Consider the following 18,908-nt stretch of genomic DNA (forward strand, 5'->3'; position numbering starts at 1 on the left):
TTGTTGCCAAAGTAATTTATTAAATACAAAACTGTATACAAAACTGTTGCACAGAGTCACCTATATGGAACAACCATATCTTGTATTATGAATCATTATATCTAATTCTCAACTTGGCCAAATCTGTGGATACTGTTAAATCCATAAAGTGGAGCCATGATCATACAAGGCAGCTCCTTCCAAAAACTTGAGAAAAGTCCCAGGTTTGTAAAAAAAAATCTGAAATCTAGCCCCCTAAACAAACATTTAAAAAAAACCCACAACCAAATAGAAACAGTTTCTGTACTTTTAAGAAAGGAGATCCCATGGGGCCATTGTTGAGGTTGCTAGGATCCACAGTATTATTTCCTGCTTTCAAGCCTTGATTTCTGTCAGTAAAAGGCAGGTGGAGGGAGCAAGGTTTTAGCCTTTGTAGGAGGCTCAGAAGAGTCAGGCAACCAATGGGTAACTTGCTACCATACAACTTGCATGAGTCATAGGATCATCTGGGAAACCCAGGTTCAAATCCCACTCTGTCATGAAAGCTTGCTTGGTGACTTTGGGCCAGTCACTGTCTCTCAGAGCCTAATCTTCCTCATGGGGTTGTTGTGAAGATAAAATGGAGGAAAGGAAAATGATGTAAACAGCTTTGGGACCCCATGGTGGAGAAAGGTGGGGCATAAATGAAGCAAATAATATAGCTGAAGATGGGAACCAATAAAAGGTAGATAGGTTGGTTGGTAGGAAAGAAGGAGAGAAAGAAGCATGGGAAGATGAGGATATGGAGGTTGTTTGGAGGAGGGAAAGAGGAAATATTGGGAGGGAATATAGGAGCAAGTGAGGTCCCCTTGCTGGTTCTCCACCATGCAACTGGGCCTGGCATTTCACAACTTGGCCAGACTTTTCTGTGGGAGGAAGAGTTGAAGATGGGGGGGGGGGCAGCAAAAGGTGGAGCTGGTGGTGGGAATTCCTTGTAAGAAGGAATGCCCCATTTCACCCTGGAGGACTGGTGTGTACATGCTTTCTTTACTTTATTCAGGTTTAACAGCCTATAAGACATACACCAAGAAAACATTTAATAATTTAAAACAACAGCAAAGAAAATGTTTGCCCCATTAACTGTCCATTCTTTACAGAAGCCACTCAAAAATAACATTAATTTATGGGTATCAAAAGTGGCTGAATATTTTAACAATAGTTTTGCAAGTTATATCTCCCTAGCAACAATGTGTTTGGAACAGTAAAAGAAAACGGTACCTACTTTCTTTGAAGCAAGTTCCCCTCTCCTTCAGTTCTTTTCTATGGTCTGATTTGTTGACTATTGCATGTGGCATTAGCAATGGCAAGTGACTCAATCTCCGTGCTTCTCATGTGTGCCTAATTTTGTGAACTTTTAGAAAACATGGTTAGAGACTGTTTGCTCTCAATATCTTGCACTACTCTGAAGCTACCATTAGCCACAGTGTGTGTGTGAAGAAATAGCTGTTCTTTGAAGTGCCTGATGGGAAACCATACAAGGGAGTGAGGGGCATCTCTATGTGCAGATACTCAGCAAGTACATGTGTACTCAGGTATGTCCAAGCTCTTGGAGGCTAGGTCCATGAAGAGCAAGAATATATATGAAGGCAGATTGCTGTTGGGTGCAGTAGATGGAGTATGCTTTATGCCTGGAGTGCTGTTGGGCTGGGCAGTGAGATGTTTACTAGAATATTGTAGAACCAAGGATGGCATCTTATGATTCTAATCTGACATTTTTTATGGAGCTGGAGTACAAAAAAATCCATCTTGCAAAACTGAATTAATTTTGGTAATTGAGGCCAGCCGTTCTCACAGTATAAGTGAGCCAAAATGGACACTGATTTGCTGACTTGGCATAGCTGTTCCATTTTACTGAGAAATTGAGGCTATGAAAATTGGTATTAGTGTAAAAAGAATTAAGGCTAGCAATTTCTGTGCTAAAAAAGTTCTAGCTGCTTTAGTCATGTTCAGAGATATCGTTTTTGCAGGCTTGAGGCTTGAGTCATCTGGTAGTTATGAGATGAACCTGGTTAAGTGAAGTGAGGGAACACCACCTTGTGAGGCTGGTACTCAAGTTGCCACTTTGGTTTCTGGAAGACATCTGTCGCCTTAACAATTGCATGACCAGAAGAAAAAAAAAGTACCGAAGCAGTTTCCCTCCATCACTGCAACTGCATGCCGGGAGAAGCTTTAGGTCAGTGTTTGACATGCATCCATTAAAGACACAGTATTAAAACAAACTGACAACCATAGTTGAGACAGGAAATTAACATATTATTGAACGTCCCAAGTACAGCACTTTATCCACTCCACACTTTAATATATAGAATACAAAAGCCTTTTAAGAAACCCTTTTAAGAACCCTGGCTGGATCAGATCAATGGCCCATCTAGTCCAGCGTCCTGTCTCAGTCTCACACAGTGGCCAGTCAGTTCCTCTGGACAGCCAACAAAGCATAGAGGCCAAGACCTTCCCCTGATGTTGCCTCCTGGCTCTGGGATCCAGAAGCTTAGTGTTTCTGAATCTGGATATATGATATTTTAAATCTCTGGCAGGTATAAGCATTGCTTACTAATGCCTCAAAGACCCCAGTCTAGCCGGTCTAGTAGAGATCACTGCCAGCTGAGTGGAAGAGTGGCGGAAGGCCAATAGCCTCTTACCGCGGCGCGTCAGTTTCGGATGACCAAGAGTTAAGCGTCCACGATCTCCAATAGAGCTCCGAGCCCGTCTCCAGAAGCCGCAGCGTTTAATTGTTTCCTTTCGCAGAATCCCTCCCGCCCCCTCCTCTTAGTCCAAGCAAGCAGGGCTGGCTGCATAATAGAAACCAGACTCTGAAGGAAAAGGGATTTGTTCTCCCTCCCCCCGTGTTTTTGGCCAGCTGCTTTCCTAATGAGCTACAAACCGAGGCGGGAGGAATGTGCGGGGCTTGTGCTGCCATCTGCCGAGCAATACCCCACGCGAGGCCTCGATCTCTTAAAATCGATGGACCCCGAAAGCGGCATCCAGAACAGAGATAATTAAAGCAGGAGGCGATTATCCCCGATCGCCCCTTTGATACCTGCACAGTGAGAAGGCGCTGCCTTTGAGCTAGATGGCGTTAGATAACCTCCGTTTAGAGGCTTCACTCCGGGTAGCCAATGGCTCCTTGCGGAAACAAGTAAACTGTATATCTGAAAGCCAGACTTTCTAGAGAGGAGTGCCCAGCCCCGACACTCACGCCACCCTGGCTTCTTTCTCTTTATCAGCGGGGCACTTAGAATTTGGAAATATTTCTAATGCGTCTTCACACCCCCCCCCCCCCCTTAGCCCGATTCCTTAACTCTCTACACTTTAGGATGCGTGAACACGGATTATGTTGGCAATCCACCCATCCCATGTTGGAATGGAAGTGACGTCTCCACTCCGTTCCCATAGGCCAGAAGCTTGGAAAAGGGGCGGTGTTGGGACAAATTCCGCTTTCCCAGGAGCCGGTGAGTGTATTCTCTTCCATATTTCCTGGCTGAGTTTAAGCCATTGTTCCCGTGTCCGCCTCGCTTTTTCCGTCTTCCCCCTCTTTTGGGGAGAACCCCCCAGACGAGAGGGGGAGAAAGGCCGGTCGGTTGCCCCAAACTGGCTGAAGCTATTGCCAGAGAAATACAGTTTCGTTGGGATGTTCATCTTAGTTTGTCAAAGGCACATTTAGGAAGTATTTAAACATAAAATGCTTATCACGGTGTTTTAAAAAACAGATCACTTTACGCAGACTCTGCATAAGAACCAATGCAAAAACAGGGCTTCTGTAACAACCAAATACAAAGATAAGAGTTTCCGGGGTTGAGGGAGAAGGTGATCTTGGGGGAGAACACTTGAGTCTAAAGAAACAGCTTTATACAAGTCCGAATCCAGTGGCACCTTTAAGACCAACAAAGTTTATTCAAGCTTTAAGCTTTGGTGTGCATGCACACTTCATGAATTCACACCTGCAGGAAGTGGTGGCAGCTACAGGCATAGGCAGCTTCAAGACGGAACTGAATAAATACGGAGCAGAAGTCCATTGGTAGCTATTAGCTGCAAGGTATAGATGGAGGGAACACTATCTGGGGCAGTGATGCTCTGTATTCTTGGTACTTGGGGGGCAACAGTGGGAGGGCTTCTGGAGTTCCAGCATCACTGGTAGACCTACTGATGACATCTGGGTTTTGGGTCATTGTGTGACACAGAGTGTTGGACTGGATGGTCCATTGGCATGATTCAATATGGCTTATTTTAAGTTCTTATGAACTGGGCCTCCAAAGAAACCACAATTGATGGGCAGGTTAATATTGGAGCAGGTGGTCCTTTGAATACTCCAGCCCCAAGCCATTTTTCAAATCTGAGCCAGGAAGCTAGCTGGCAGCCAGTGTGGTTCTTTTAAAACTGGCAAGGTTCACACCTTATAGTTTTGGCTGATCAGCTATGTGGCTGTTGTATCTTTGTACCTGCTGTAGCTTCTGAACTGTCTTCAAAGGTCACATTGCAGTAATCTAGCCTGGATGTGATCAAAGTGTGAACAACTTTGGCCAAAACATGCCTCTCAGGGAAAGGCTGAAAGTATTGACCAGTGGCCCTACACAGACAAGGCTTGGGATGCTTGTGTTCATCTGTAGATCCAAAGCACCTCCCAAATTGCCAGTTTATTCATCTTGATGGTCAAAGCCAACTTTGTAACTCTGCCCTGCTTTTCTTTATGTAGGTGTATTCATGGGTCACTTTCTCTGTTTTAGTGGTATTATCAGTGGTGTTTGGGGTTTTTTTGTTTCATAGACTTCCAGTGAAGCAAAAGCAGTTCTCAGAATGATGGATGGTCAGCAATTGTAAATGATTAACAATCTTATGGGAAATGAGTCAGATGATTTCACTTGAGTTGGTCTTGTGATTGTGAATACTAACATGGGATTAAGCGCTTGAGTAGTCTGTAAAAGGGGAGGAAAATTAAAAAATGGATTAAATGAAGGGAGAAAAAAGTAGTTTGTCAATGAGATAAATTATCTGGAAAGGTAAACAATGGAAATAATTGGATTTGATGTCTGTCAGAAATCATATTTCTGATTGGAGTTTCTAGTGGCAGCAAAAGAAATCAAACTGTTGAGAAAATCCTTTATTAGTTGTTCAGTTAAGCATTATTTTTGATAATTTGATAGGCTTAAATTATTATAAAATCTTTTAAAATAATCACTGTTTTTCTAAAATACTTTTTCAGTTTCTAGGTTTCTATGATTTTTAACCTTAATTAAAAAATATTCTAAATGAATTGTCTTGATTATACATGTTTTAAATGACTTTTTAATTGTACAAGTGTATTTTCCTTGATTGTAACGGATCCCCTGACGAAGCCATAGGCAAAATGTGTTGGAATCAGGAAGTAATAATGAAAGATTTATTGAACACCTTGATTTCTTTTGCTGCTTCTGCTGGTGTGCCCCTGACTTCTTCACTACTTGTTGGAGTTTCCAGTGGTCAGACAGTAAGACTTCAACATGCTCCTATGCATCTGTTGATCTCTGTTCAGTGTTGCACTTCATGCAGACAATTGGCAGATGTCCATAGATGATAAATGATCTGTGACCTTGTACATTTTGCTAAAATTGCAAATTGGATCTCATATTTGGAGGGGGGTGTTGATTGCATAATATGCAGAGTAATTAACTCCCATGGTCAGATTTATTTTTTATTTGTACCCTACCTTTCTCCCCAGTGGGCATCCAGAGAGGCTTACATCATTTCCCTCTCCTCCGTTTTATCCTCAACAGCAATCGTGTTAGGTAGGGTAGGCTGTGGAAATGTGTGACTGGTCTAAGGTCACCTGGAAAGCTTCCATGGATAGCAGCCTCCTAGATCCCAGTCTGACACTTGAGCTGCTGTGCCACACTGGCTCCCAGCTGTGCTCAAAGCATCTCTAATAAGCCTTTGCTCTGACTTGTGCTGTTGAATCTTAACTTTTATATGCTCTTGAAGTTCATGGGAGGAAAGGCATATGGAGGCTTCAGTTTGTGTCTTCTATTTGCCTATGTTTTATCTACTGCCATGAATGTCCCGTCCAGCTGCCATTTAGTCCTTGAGCTGGCACACAGTGGTGCCATTTTTATGCCAATAACCATTGATTGTTGTGAGCTTCCTCACAACTGTGCTTTTGTTGGACCGCCATGTAAAAGGTAAAGGTAGTCCCCTGTGCAAGCACCAGTCGTTTTCGATTCTGGGGTGACGTTGCTTTCGTAACGTTTTCACGGCAGACTTTTTGCGGGGTGGTTTGCCATTGCCTTCCCCAGGACCACCATGTACTCTGGTATAATTGAATTCATAGCACTTTCAGGGTCAGTCCTGCAGAGGCAGCATCACCTGCTTAGATCATGCCAAAAGAAGATTGAGATGTCTGTGATGCAGGAAGCTGATGAGCCTTGAGTGCCAAGTCTAACCTGAGAGGCCAATAAGGCCTTGGGCATGGCAGAGCAATAGTGGTATGGTCTAGCAGAAAGGCTGTAGTTCAGTGGTACAGCATCTGCTTGGCATTACAGCAGGTCTCAGTTTCAATGCCCATCCTCACCTCCACTAAAAATAAAACAGGTAAGTAGATGATGTCAGAAACCTCAGCCTAAGAGTCTGGAAAGCTGCTGCGAGTCTCAGAAAACAATACTGACTTTGATGGACCAATGAACTCATTCAGTATAGGACAGCTTTGTGTGTGTGCGTGCGCGCGCACATGCATATAGCTGAAGTACAGATGTGTGGAATGTTTCTGGATATAGGTGTATCAGAAAGATATCAGTACTCGGCAGCAACTGGGAGCCATGTGTATATCAGTGTCATGTGATCTAACCTTGTTACTAAAGGACAGCTTGATACACCATTCCAGTCTGAACTCTCTTTTTCCAGTTTGATCCTGCTGGCATGATTATGAGGTGTGGAAACCAGTTTACATCTCAGTTTGGCTCACTTAGTGGCTTTTGGTGAGCCATTGTTCTTTGGGACTTATGACACTGGCCTACCATACAGGGCTATTAGGATTACTGAAATAATGGGTGCGAAGTGCATGCAAACACCTTGATCGTGGCAGTTAGATCCCTGTTGCTTTGACAATATGCTCACTTGATCCTTTTTCTTTTTTTATATAGGACATCAGTCTCTTAAGGTCATTCATTTGGAATCAGTACAGCATGACATACCTGTGATCTGTCAGAAGAAAAAGGACTTTACTTGGAGGAATTACCAAATCTTGTTCTGAAGAAAGTGCAAAAGCAAAGGGGCACAGTCACTGAAACAGCTACAATTAAAGGCTAGTGTCAGTATTGTCTTCTTGACATCCTTGAAGAATTCAGCAGTTGCTGTTTGTTGCTTGCTTTAACACAGGAAGTATATGGAAATAGAAGAGAAGGAGTAAGCAAGAATTTGTAATCTCCTTTGTCACAGCTTCCTCATCTTAGAGGTGAGTTAAAGAAGGGAACTGCTGAGTCGTTCTCTTTTTCTTTCCCCTTTGTTCACTTCCACGTATGCTGGAATTGGAGTAGTCTTCTGCTTTCATAATTCTGCCAGAAGCAGATGGTTTTGAAGGGAGCGAAACAGCAGCACTCTTTCCAGGTATTTCAGTAAATACGTCATTAGAGGTTATGAATATGGCATGTTTAACCGTTTGGGTGTGCTTGTTGAATATTTTCACAATGGCTTGGACCCATGGAATAGCTAGAGGAGGCCACTTGCTCGAGGATCTCCCATTTCTCACTGTCTGGAATGCTCCAAGTCAAGAATGCCAAGAGAAATACAACGTGTCTCTCAACTTAAGGATTTTTGATGTGGTTGTAAACCGGAATGAATCATTCTTGGGCAAGCAAATGACCCTTTTCTACAGCAACAGGTTAGGATATTATCCATATTATACCAAGAATGGAACTGTAGTTTATGGGGGTGTTCCACAGAATGCCAGTCTAGAACATCATCTCTGGAAGGCTCAGCAAGACATTAAAAAAACTATCTTAGAGACCAGCTTCAAAGGCCTGGCAGTAATTGACTGGGAGAGTTGGCGTCCGTTGTGGGTTCGGAACTGGGGCTCCATGGAAATCTATAAGAATAAATCTATGGATCTGGTGAAGGGTCTGCACCCAGACTGGTCCACTGACAAAGTAGCTAAGAAAGCCCAGCTGGAATTTGAGCAAAGTAGCCAGGCGTTCATGGAGCAGACTTTGGTACTTGGCAAAACTTTAAGGCCTGGGGGTTTCTGGGGATTCTATGGCTTCCCAAACTGCTATAACTATGAAAACAAACAGGACAATTACACAGCAGAATGTCCAGAGATTGAGAAGCAGAGAAATGAAAAACTGCAGTGGCTCTGGAACCAGAGTTTGGCTCTCTATCCAAGCATTTATCTCCCCAAGGAGATTAGACTTCTCAACAAAAGTCTGGAATTTGTCCGTCATCGAGTCCAGGAAGCATTCAGGATGGTGAACCAGACAAGGAATGGCAGCATTCCAGTGTTACCTTATGCTTCCATTATATATGAGCATACCCAGATGGCTTTCCTGTCACAGGTAAACTCCTATTGTCTGTGTTTCAATGAAGTATATTGAGAGGTACTCACCAATGAATGTTTAACCTAAAAATATTATGTGGAAATATTTCCCATGGATTTCAGTGGAATGTACTTCTATGTGTGCTTAATATCTTCTATTCTGTATGCCATCAGCCTTAAAAAATTGTTAGTTATTTTCTAAATAAGTGATAGACATGGCAAATATTTTCCAATTCCCCCCCCCCCAAAAAAAAACATTCATTTCCTAGTATCTTTCTCAATGTTAAAAGTGTCAAAATTGCTGATTTTTTTTTACCCATGTGTTCTAGTTTTTTTTATTAATCCTTTCGTTGTAGAGATACATCTTTCTCCTTTTCTTTGCAATGAAAAAGGTTGAAAACTTACTTTGTTTTAAAAACATGAAATCTGGGAATTCAGTGAACCCTGGTATACGGATCTAGTATCATTATTATTGATGTAATGTTATAACAGTGGTGGTAAATAAAAGCCTCAGTGGCTCAAGGACAGGAGGGATGGGGCAGGGAAACAGAAGGGGAATCTGCCATGTGGAAGCTCTCTTACCACTGTGTTGTACTGGCAGTTGCAGCAGCAACAGAGATACAACACAAGCCTGTCTCTGTAGAAACCACCTTAAAGGAGAACAGGGGACTTGACATCACAACAGTGGAAAGCCTGTTCCATTCACAGGCAGTGGTGTGAAAGAAATGTAAAGAAACGGAGCAAAAGTGTGTGTGTGGTGACAGGAGATTAGGAGTGAGAGGAAAAATGAGTGGTTTGAGCAAGGAGAGTTGTTGCTTGCTTTAAATAGAAGGACTTAGGGGCTTCAAAAGCAGTTACAGAAAATTACAAGGGCACCATTATGATATTTTCAGGGAAGGTGATGACATCCTAGTGAGAAGGAGTCATTACTGTAGTGCTAGCGGAGGAGGAGGAAGACAAGCAGAAGGTTGTACAGCAGTCAGTGTTATGTAGTGGTTAGGATGGATCTAGGTTTGAATTCCCCACTTTACCATGGAAGTTGGGGTCAGTCATACATTCTGAGCCTAAGCTACTTTACGGGTTTGTTGTGAAGATCAAATGGAGAACAATATAAGGTGCCTGGAGATGAAAGCAGGGGATAAATGAAGTAGATAAATAAAATAGTCAAAAGAAGGGGTTGGATTTAGCAATCTGTCAGCAGAAGGTGCTGTTGATTACTAATCTTCTCCGCTTTCCTCTTCTTTCACCAGCCATTTCTAGCCCTGGGAATGTTGATTCTCAAGGTTGTGGTATCCATGTGGAGTAATAGCCACATAGTAAGAGCCTTTTCATCAGCCGAGTGGGCTATCGACAGATTTCTGCTGACAGAAGAGGGAGTGGGGGAAACAATTCCCCCCATTCCTTCTTTTTAGTGCAGCCCACCAACTGATGCAGCTATTACTCCATGCTGGTCCTATGACCCCATGACTCAACTTTTCCAGGGCTGAAAGAGACTGCTGGGGGGGTGGGGAGGCGAAGATCCACAATCTATGCATGAGAAGATCATTGGGTCCAACCCCAAAGTTAAACAAGGTGGGGGGTGGGGGAGAAGAATGGGTGATCTTTGAAAATGCTGAAGAGATATCAGCACTTGGCAATAGCTGAGGGGGGGAGGGTGTCTGGGAAGAAAGAAGATGGCTCCAAAATGTTGCCTACTTGGAAGGAAGGGGCAAATTATGATAATGGTAAGACATCGAGAAGGAAATGATAGGCAGACTAATGAGTACATGGTTAAAAGTCAGTAAAATAAATAAAGCCCATTAAAAGGCAAGAATGTAAACTCATTTCATTTAGACGTTCATGGAAGAAGCTTCCATACAAAAGCTTTAACAGGCATTTTAAAAATTCAGCTTGTAATGGAGCATCTTGGCCATGGTAATGACTGCTGACCCTTCCCATTTGCAGTAGATTTGTCTAACAGTGCAGATTTCAGCGGGTTTAGAATGTTATAGACTTCACCATTTAGGACCAAAGTGTAGGTGTTCTAGATATGAAACAGAAAATTGTAATTTCCTTGTCTTCCTTGCTATTATTATCACCATCATCCTGGCTTCTGCTTATTCTACAGGAGGACTTGGTCCACACTATTGGAGAGAGTGCTTCCCAAGGTGCTGCTGGGGTCATCTTGTGGGGGAGTGATAATTACAGCTGCTCACAGGTAAATAATACAGAAGATTAGGATTGTGAAGATCCACGGGCTGCAATCCTGTGCACACTTACTATAGAGCAAGTCCCACTGGTGTCAACGGGACTTATTTCTATGTGTGTTCTTAGTGTTTGGAAGCTTACACCTGCAGCTGTGTGAGTGCACCTGCATCCAGAACAATTATTTAGAAATTTGAATGATAGCTAGAATTACAGCTGACCTAGATTTTGTTCACTGCTTGGCTGCAGGCTCCTTGTATTGCCCAAGGCAAATGTTTCATATCTCCATCTAGTCATCAGTAATCAACCCTGTGGAAATGGATCTGAATAAATATAATAAAGATTATAAGGTGTTCCACTGTGGGGCTACTGTTGGTTTCAGCCAAAAGATCTTTCCAAACCATAGAGAAGCTTGTAGGTATGAAGGGGGGTGATTTAGGGGTGAATTATATAGGATGGTTAACCTTTTTTTTCTGGGATGCTAGTTGATTTTATAGCTCGACATGAATATGCTAGCTTTGAGAAAGACAAATGTACACCCTGCTATTTACATATGGGGGAAGTGCTGCAGTTTTCTTTTATGGTCACTAAACTCAAGGACTGAACCTCTGCCAGCATGTTTACTGAAGTAAAAGAATTTATTCATTTAATTTCCATCCCACCCTCCCTGTGAACAGGCTCACGGCATGTTAGAGCATGAAATTGCAATGATCACATTAAAACATACAAGGAGTTTGAGCAAGAGGGGCCAGATAATATTTGCAGCCTCAACTGAAAGCCTGGCGGAATAGCTCCATTTTAAAGGCCCTGTGGAATTGAAGGAGATCCTGCAGGGCCATGATCTCTATTCGGAGCTCATTCCACCAGGTCAGGGCCAGAGTAAAAAAAGCCCTGGCCCTAGTTGAGGCCAAGCAGATATCCTTTGGACCAGGGACTGCTAATAGATGTTTATCAGCCGAATGTAAGGCCCTTCGGGGACATACAGGAAGAAGCAGTCCCTCAGGTATATTGGTCCCTGGCCTGTCAGAGCCTTAAAGGTAAGAACCAGCACCTTGAATTGGATCCAGAACTCTAGCCAGTTCAGCTTGCACAGCACCAGGTGAATGTGTGCCCACAAAGGTGTCACACATTGCTGCATTCTGCACTAACTTCAGCTTCCAGATCAGGTACAAGGGTAGGCTTACATAGAGTGGGTTAAAATAGTCCCATCTGGAAGTGACTGTTGCGTGGCTTACCATAGCCAAGTCATGAGTGGAAAGGTAAGGGACTAGTTGCCAAACCTGCTAAAGATGGAAAAAGGCTGATTTGGCAACTGCTGTGACCTGGACCTCCACTGACAATCAGGGAGACATCCAGTATCACTCCTCATTTCCAAACACTGGGTGACAGCATCAGTAGCTTCCTGCCCAGGGTTGGAATTGGAAGCTGGATTCCCATATTCAGACCCCTCCCCCCCCCAAAAAAAAGCTCAGGTACAGGACCTCCATCTTTGATAGATTCAACTTCAGTTAGCTCTGTTGCAACCAACCAGCCAGAGTCCTCAATGCCTGGTCATGGCATCTGGGGCTGAGTCCATCTGTTTGTTCATTAACAGATATAGCTGGGTGCCATCAGCATACTGGTGATACCCAAGCCCGAATCCATGGATCAGCTGGGTGAGAGGGTGTATATCGATGTTAAATAGCATTGGGGAGAGGATTGCTTCCTATGGGACCTTCACAATCCAGCAGGAACCACTGGGAGGCCCTCTCCCATAGTGCCACTCTCTGCCCCCAACCCTGGAGAAAAAAGAGCATGAAATTGCAAGGCAAACATAACATAAATATTATCAGGTTTCAAATTCATGTACATAAAAGCATGTTGTCCCTAAAATACTGGGATGATGCAGCATACTCTTTCAGAACTGCTGAGCTTCTTGTTCTTACATATATGTTTCCTATTCTCATTGCCAAAAACAGTGAAACATGTCAAAACAGCAGCAGTGTAGCACCTTTCAATAGGAACACAAATGTCATGAAGTTGTGAGCAAGCAGTCTGAGTTCCCCAGAACTCGCTAGAAGGCTGGATGTGCAGCATCTCACCCCCCCCCTAAAAAAAGAGTCAAGGAGACAGTGCTTGTAAACTGACAGTGTCACTGTCAAAGCTTGCTTATTCCTTATTTTAATGTTTTTTATTTTATTTAGTTTCCTAGTAGTTGTTGTGTCCATTAATTTAAGATAATTTATTGTTATTAGTTGAGCATTATTCAGTTAGTTAGTAGTATGAAATTGTATTATTAGTTAACTAATTGATAGGATTATTGGTAAATTACATAGTTAATTATTAGTTGGTTATTATTATTAATGGGATTAATTGGGGATTTCTAGGTTGGATTATAGATTTTAAAGGAGAATGAGATCTGGGTAGATTGAGGCGATAGATTTGCAAGGGGTTGGAGGGGTGTGGGTCATTGGAAGGTGTGGACTAGCTTATAGGAGACCCACTTATTGGACTCTGCCAGCAAACGCTAACAGGACCTTTTTCTGGCCAAATAGCACTGCATGGGGGAGGCCATGTTAGGGTCGGGGATTCCAGTTATAGTAGGGTAGGGAAGGTATGATGGTGGGCATACGTTGCAAAGACAGGGAAGGGGCCGGAGATATGGAAATGCTCAGACCCCTTCCCTGCTATGTTCCATCCCAAGGCATGTTGGTTGTGGGACTACGATGAGTTACCCATCTCCTTCACTGGTGTTGATTAATCCCAGGTCCATCAACAATAAGATCACTACTCTATGGGATTTTATCATGAAACAGCAAGTGGACCTGGCCTGTATGACGGAGACCTGGGTGTGGGACGGCAAAACTGTCACCTTGAACCAGTTTACCCCGCCTGCGTTTGCCGTCGTTCAGCAGTCTCGGACAAATGGGCGGGGGAGGGGAGTTGCTGTGCTTATCTGAGATTCTTTTTCTTTCAGGGCCCTCCCTGACTCGAACATCACTGGCATAGAGTGCACTGGCCTGGTGTGGGAAGCTGAGGAGAGTTTGGCAATCTGGGTGGTGTTCCGACTGCCTAAAGCACCACCAGAGAGCCTACCTGCCCTGCTGGATGCGGTGTCTGCCTGGGCTTTGGACTTCCCCAGACTTAGTTCTGGGGGATTTCAATGTCCATGTTGATGACGCAGCATCCTCACAGGCTCAGGATCTGGTGACACTGGGATTCAACCAATTTGTATCGGCTCCCACCCACCAGGCTGGGCACACGCTGGATTTGATCTTTGGGGCAGGGATATCAGCGGACCTGAAGGCAGCAAATGCTGTTCCATGATCAGACCACTATGCCTTGAAAGTCTGGCTAGACTTGCAACTTCTGTCATTGGAAGTGGATTTATGCTCGCCTGCAGAACCAAATGGACCCAGAGTGGCTTCAGGAAGCCCTGCAGGATATGATGCCCCTCTGGCAGGTCATTAGATGAGTTCGTGGAGAACTGGTATTCTTGGCTCCCCACTGCCATCGGTGACATTGCCCCCTGGCACTCTCTTTGCTGTTGTGCCAGGGCAGTATTCCTTGTAGCTGCTAGGGATGAAACAACAGCTTAGACAGCTAGAGCAAGTGTGGCAGCGTGCTTGTGATGAAGAGTCTAGAACTTCTTATAGAATGCTTATGAAAGTCTATGGGAAGGCTGTGAAGTCCACTAAGAAAGATTTCTATGCAGATTCTGTGAGTCTGTGAAGTCATGCCCCGCTCAATTATTTAGAGTGATTCGGTCCTTAACAGCTCTGCCATCGAGCAACCAAAAAGATCGGGAATTGGATATTGGTTCTGAGGCTTATGTGACATTTTGCAGATAAAATCTTGACTCTCCACCAGGATCTCCCAGCCACAGTTGATACAGTATGTGAACTGGAAGCCCCTTGGCCATCTTCTGGTCCTATATTGGACTGCATCAGTCAACTCGTATTGGAGGATGTGGACAGGATCCTGGCTGCAGTGAAGCCCACCACTTGCCCCCTGCTGGGATGGTATCAGGGACTCTCTGGGTGATATTGTCCCTGGCAATAGGGACAGTCCCAGAGAAACTGAAGGAAGCAGTGATTTGTCCGCTTTTGAAAAAAACATCTTTAGACCCTAGGGTATTAGCCAACTACTGCCCAGTTTTGAATTTACCATTCCTGGGAAAGGTAGATGAGAAAGCAGTGGCGGAGCAGTTGCAGGTCTTCCTGGATGAAACATCCGCCCTGGACCCTTTCCAGTTTGGTTTCCGCCCAGGCCATGGGACGGAGACAGTATTAGTGGCCCTCACAGATGACCTGAGAAAGCACCTGGACCAAGGCAGGTCAGTGCTGCTGATTCTTCTTGATTTATCATCTGCATTTGACATGGTTAATTATGATCTTTTGACCCACCACCTCACCATGGCCTTACAATGGTTTTCCTCCTTTCTCCAGGGACAAAGGGTGATGCTTGGCGAGCAGACTTCCATGCAGCACCCACTTATATGTGGAGTGCTGCAGGGAGCTATCCTCTTGCCAATATTATTTAACATCCATATGCGCCCCCTTGCTCAGATTGCCCAAGGTTTTGGGCTGGGTCGTCACCAGTATGCTGATGACACCCAGCTCTATCTGTTGATGGGTGGTAGACCATCCTCCGCCCCCGATCATCTGTCTGAGGTGTTAGGAGCCGTGACTGGATGGTTACAGCAGAGACGACTGAAGTTAAATCCAGCTAAGTAGGAGGTCCTGTGCCTGAGTCGGAGGGGTGGGGGGGTTCGTGCATCCAGCTTCCAGCTTTGGACGGTGCTGTTTTGGTGCCAGCTCAACAGGTGAAGAGCTTGGGAGTGATTCTGGATGCCTCCCTTTCTATGGAGGCCCAGGTCATGATGGTTGCCAGGTCTGCCCTTTTCTGTCTACAACAGATCAGACAACTAGCACCATATCTATCCCCCCAAGACTTAGCTACAGCAATCCATGCAATGGTTACTTCCAGGCTGGACTATTGTAACTCACTCTATGCTGGCTTGCCCTTAAGGCTGATCCGGCAACTGCAGCGGGTGCAGAGTGTGGCAGCTTGCCTGATGACTGCATCACCTGTATGGGTGAGCATATGGCCAGCACTCCGTGGCCTGCACTGGCTGCCTATAGAGTACCGGGTCTGTTTCAGGGTTTTAGTTTTGACTTTTAAAGCCTTGCACGGCCTGGGACCAACATACCCATGGGACCGTCTCTCCCCATATATGCCAAAGAGGTCGCTTTGTTCGGCCTCCCAAGATCTTTTGACAGTCCCCAGCCTAAGAGATGCCCATCTTGCCTCTACCAAGACCAGGGCTTTTTCAGTCCTGGTCCCAACCTGGTGGAATCTGCTCCCTACGGAGATCCAGACCCTTCCTGGCTTGTTAGCCTTTCGTAGGGCCTGTAAAACAGAGCTGTTCCACCAGGTTTTTGGATGAGGCAGCGGGCGTCCATTTGTTAGATCAGTTGGCCTCCCCTGCTGCACCATCATGTCGTACCATCATCAGTGCTGAAAAAATTATGCTATTAATATAGCATTGCTATTTCATCATTATTCGGACTGTCGTTACTGATGGGGGCCAGTGGGTTATGTAACATCATAATACGTGTTATGTAAAGTGCTGATTAGTTTCTGAGATTAATGCTGTAACTGATTTTATTATGATTTTAGCTGTTTTAATTGTTTGTTTTATTATCATCTATTTGATGTACTCTGCTCTGAGCCCCCTTGGGGGAATGGGTGGAATATAAATAAACTAATAATAATAATTCCCATGTGTATAGGTTGAGAAGAATGTCTTTGGTGCAGGAGCCATGTTGTGGTTATCCTTCTGCACAATCAGGCCAAGTTTGTGGTTATAACTGTGATCATGTGTGACTCTCATGTTGTAAGTGACTTTTGAGGCACTGAGGCCAAGGCTTGCAAATCAGGGAATGGGAACAGAAATCCTCCCATTTATGCTCTTAGAAGACTTGGTTTTTATACCCCACTTCTCTACCCTGAGTCAAAGTGGCTTGCAATCACCTTCATTTCTCTGCCCACAACAGGCACCTTGTGAGGTAGGTGGGGCTGAGAGAGCTCTGAGAGAACTGTGACTGACCCAAGGTCACCCAACTGGCTTCATGTTGAGGAGTGGAGAATCAAACCTGATTCTCCAGATTGGAGTCTGCCACTCTTACACAATTTGTCCCACAAATGTCTGTTGCAGATCAGTATAGCATTTCTCTGTTTCAACCTAATTCTTTCTGGACTCCTTTCAGGAAGCTTGTCTTCATGTGAAGAAGTATATGGATACTGTCCTTGGTCACTACATTATAAATGTCACCAGCAGTGCCAGGCTTTGCAGCCAGATATTGTGTTTCAGTCATGGACGCTGCATGCGGCAAGACAGTCACCCGGAAGCTTTTCTGCACCTCAGTCCTACCAGCTTTACTATTGAGAGGCATCCCACAGAGCCACGCTTAATTGTGACTGGTCGCATGCCAGAAGAGGAACAAGTGAAGATGGCAGAAGAATTTAGATGCCGATGTTATAGTGGCTGGGATGGCCCACAATGCAACAAGAAGTCATCTCGGAATCAGTGATACTCCACCTAGAATATAAATTCCATGGGGGCTCATACATGCAGGTATTTGCATACTTTTTCAGAAAGAAAAGTACTTTCCTACAGGACATATACTTATTTTATCATGAGCAGCACATGTAACAAGCATATAGCACATCAGTCTTGTCACATTAGCTGCCTATACCTTCCAGTCAACATGTGAGCATTCATACACACATAGGTGTGCTTAGTACAGATGCACACTTGGCTTTCTCCTAAACACTACTTTCCACTCACAAGCTATACAGAGAGAGAGAGAGAGAGAGAGAGAGAGAGAAGTGATAGCTTTTTTACAATACTCTACCCACACCTAAAACATACTACATGGAAAATATAAAGCAATCATCTATACTTGTGTTTGTAATTACATAATCTAGTAAATGTTGCTTGCAGTTTGTATTTAGCTATGAACTTGGCTTCCACTGCAAAGTTCCACAACCACCTAGTCTATTGTGTGTGTGATTTTCTAGCTGGCTCCTAGTCTGTTAAAGCTATTATGAGATGCAAAACTGTCCTGTTCTCGGGCTTTTAAATAAATTGAGATGTCTTGGTTTGAGTGTGTGTCCAGTTTCACCTTGCTGTCATGAAAATACATAACAACTTTATATGATGAAAACCTAAGTTTCTCATGAGTCACCATCTGCCTCCCAGACTCAGGATCTGGTTGCAGGAGAGTGAAGTAGGAGACAAGGCCATTGGTGCAACAGCACATCATTCCTTTTTTTTAAGCATTTCCTGGCTAGTATAGCCAACAGGGCCACCTCATTCACTAGGCAAACTAGGTGGTTGCCTAAGGTGCTGGGAGGGGGGCGCTGAATTGGGCTCCCCCCCTCCTGGTGCGCATGACAAACACCTAGTTTGCCTGCCTCTCCCCCCGCCCCGCTGCTGCTGCCACCACCACCACTGCCCGCCCCCTCCCTTTCCTAGTGCCGTGTGCCGAGCTCTGTCCCCCTGACGTGATCAGAGGAGTGCACCATGACAGGCTTGGCCCTATCGGCTTTGATGCAGCTGGCATCTGATCCTTCTTTGAACAGAGCTCTGGAGGAGGCTTCGCTCCCCCTCACTTCCAGCTCTGGGAAGGAAGGGGGAGAAGCCTCCTCCAGTGCTCTGTTCAAAGAAAGATCAGATGCCGGCCGTGTCGAAGCCGGTAGGGCCGAGCTTGTTGCGGTGTGCTCTGATGGGGGGCGATGGAGCACAGCGCTGTCTTGTGGCACTGTGGAGGGTGGGAGGGAGGGCAGTGGCACTGCCAGGCAAGAAGCCTGCCTGGGGTGCCATGCACCCTAAGGCCGGCACTGATAGCCAATGCAACACCACTAGTCAGAAAATGCCTGCCTTTGTGCCACTTCATCTCACCATTCCAGACCTGTCCTTTACTGAAAGCAATGTATCCCAAAGCCTACAGTTTGTATCTGTCAGGGATTATTTCACATAGGTACTTTTACAGACTGATGCACACATACACTTATCCACCAAGACATAGGTGCAATACCAGCGCAGGGATGGGCTCTTGGAATATCTTCTCCCATCAGTGCAGATTTCTCAGGCAGCAGCAAACATTTCAAGTGGAGAGCTATGCACTTTACTGAATAGAGGGATCAACATTTGTTGGAAATGATA

General features: G+C 44.7%; 1 protein-coding gene across 1 annotated transcript; it reads left to right on the forward strand.

The window, feature by feature from the left end:
• Positions 1 to 2,839: 2,839 nt before the first annotated feature.
• Positions 2,840 to 17,847, forward strand: HYAL1 (hyaluronidase 1). The gene is made up of 4 exons (XM_060240036.1): positions 2,840 to 3,467; positions 7,125 to 8,531; positions 10,620 to 10,709; positions 16,948 to 17,847. Exons 2-4 carry the CDS (start codon positions 7,617 to 7,619, stop codon positions 17,269 to 17,271), a joined length of 1,329 nt encoding a protein of 442 aa, XP_060096019.1. The 5' UTR covers positions 2,840 to 3,467; positions 7,125 to 7,616; the 3' UTR covers positions 17,272 to 17,847.
• Positions 17,848 to 18,908: the final 1,061 nt, after the last annotated feature.

The sequence above is a fragment of the Heteronotia binoei genome, chromosome 5 (genome assembly GCF_032191835.1).
Source record: "Heteronotia binoei isolate CCM8104 ecotype False Entrance Well chromosome 5, APGP_CSIRO_Hbin_v1, whole genome shotgun sequence".
NCBI classification, from domain to species: Eukaryota; Metazoa; Chordata; class Lepidosauria; order Squamata; family Gekkonidae; genus Heteronotia; species Heteronotia binoei.

What these genes read in the sequence shown, in the direction of transcription:
- HYAL1 (XM_060240036.1), top strand. Translation starts at nt 7,617, where the DNA reads ATGAATATGGCATGTTTAACCGTTTGGGTGTGCTTGTTGAATATTTTC. An exon ending in AGATGGCTTTCCTGTCACAG is followed by an intron (nt 8,532 to 10,619) that starts GTAAACTCCTAT and finishes CTTATTCTACAG; the next exon opens with GAGGACTTGGTCCACACTAT. An exon ending in ATAATTACAGCTGCTCACAG is followed by an intron (nt 10,710 to 16,947) that starts GTAAATAATACA and finishes GACTCCTTTCAG; the next exon opens with GAAGCTTGTCTTCATGTGAA.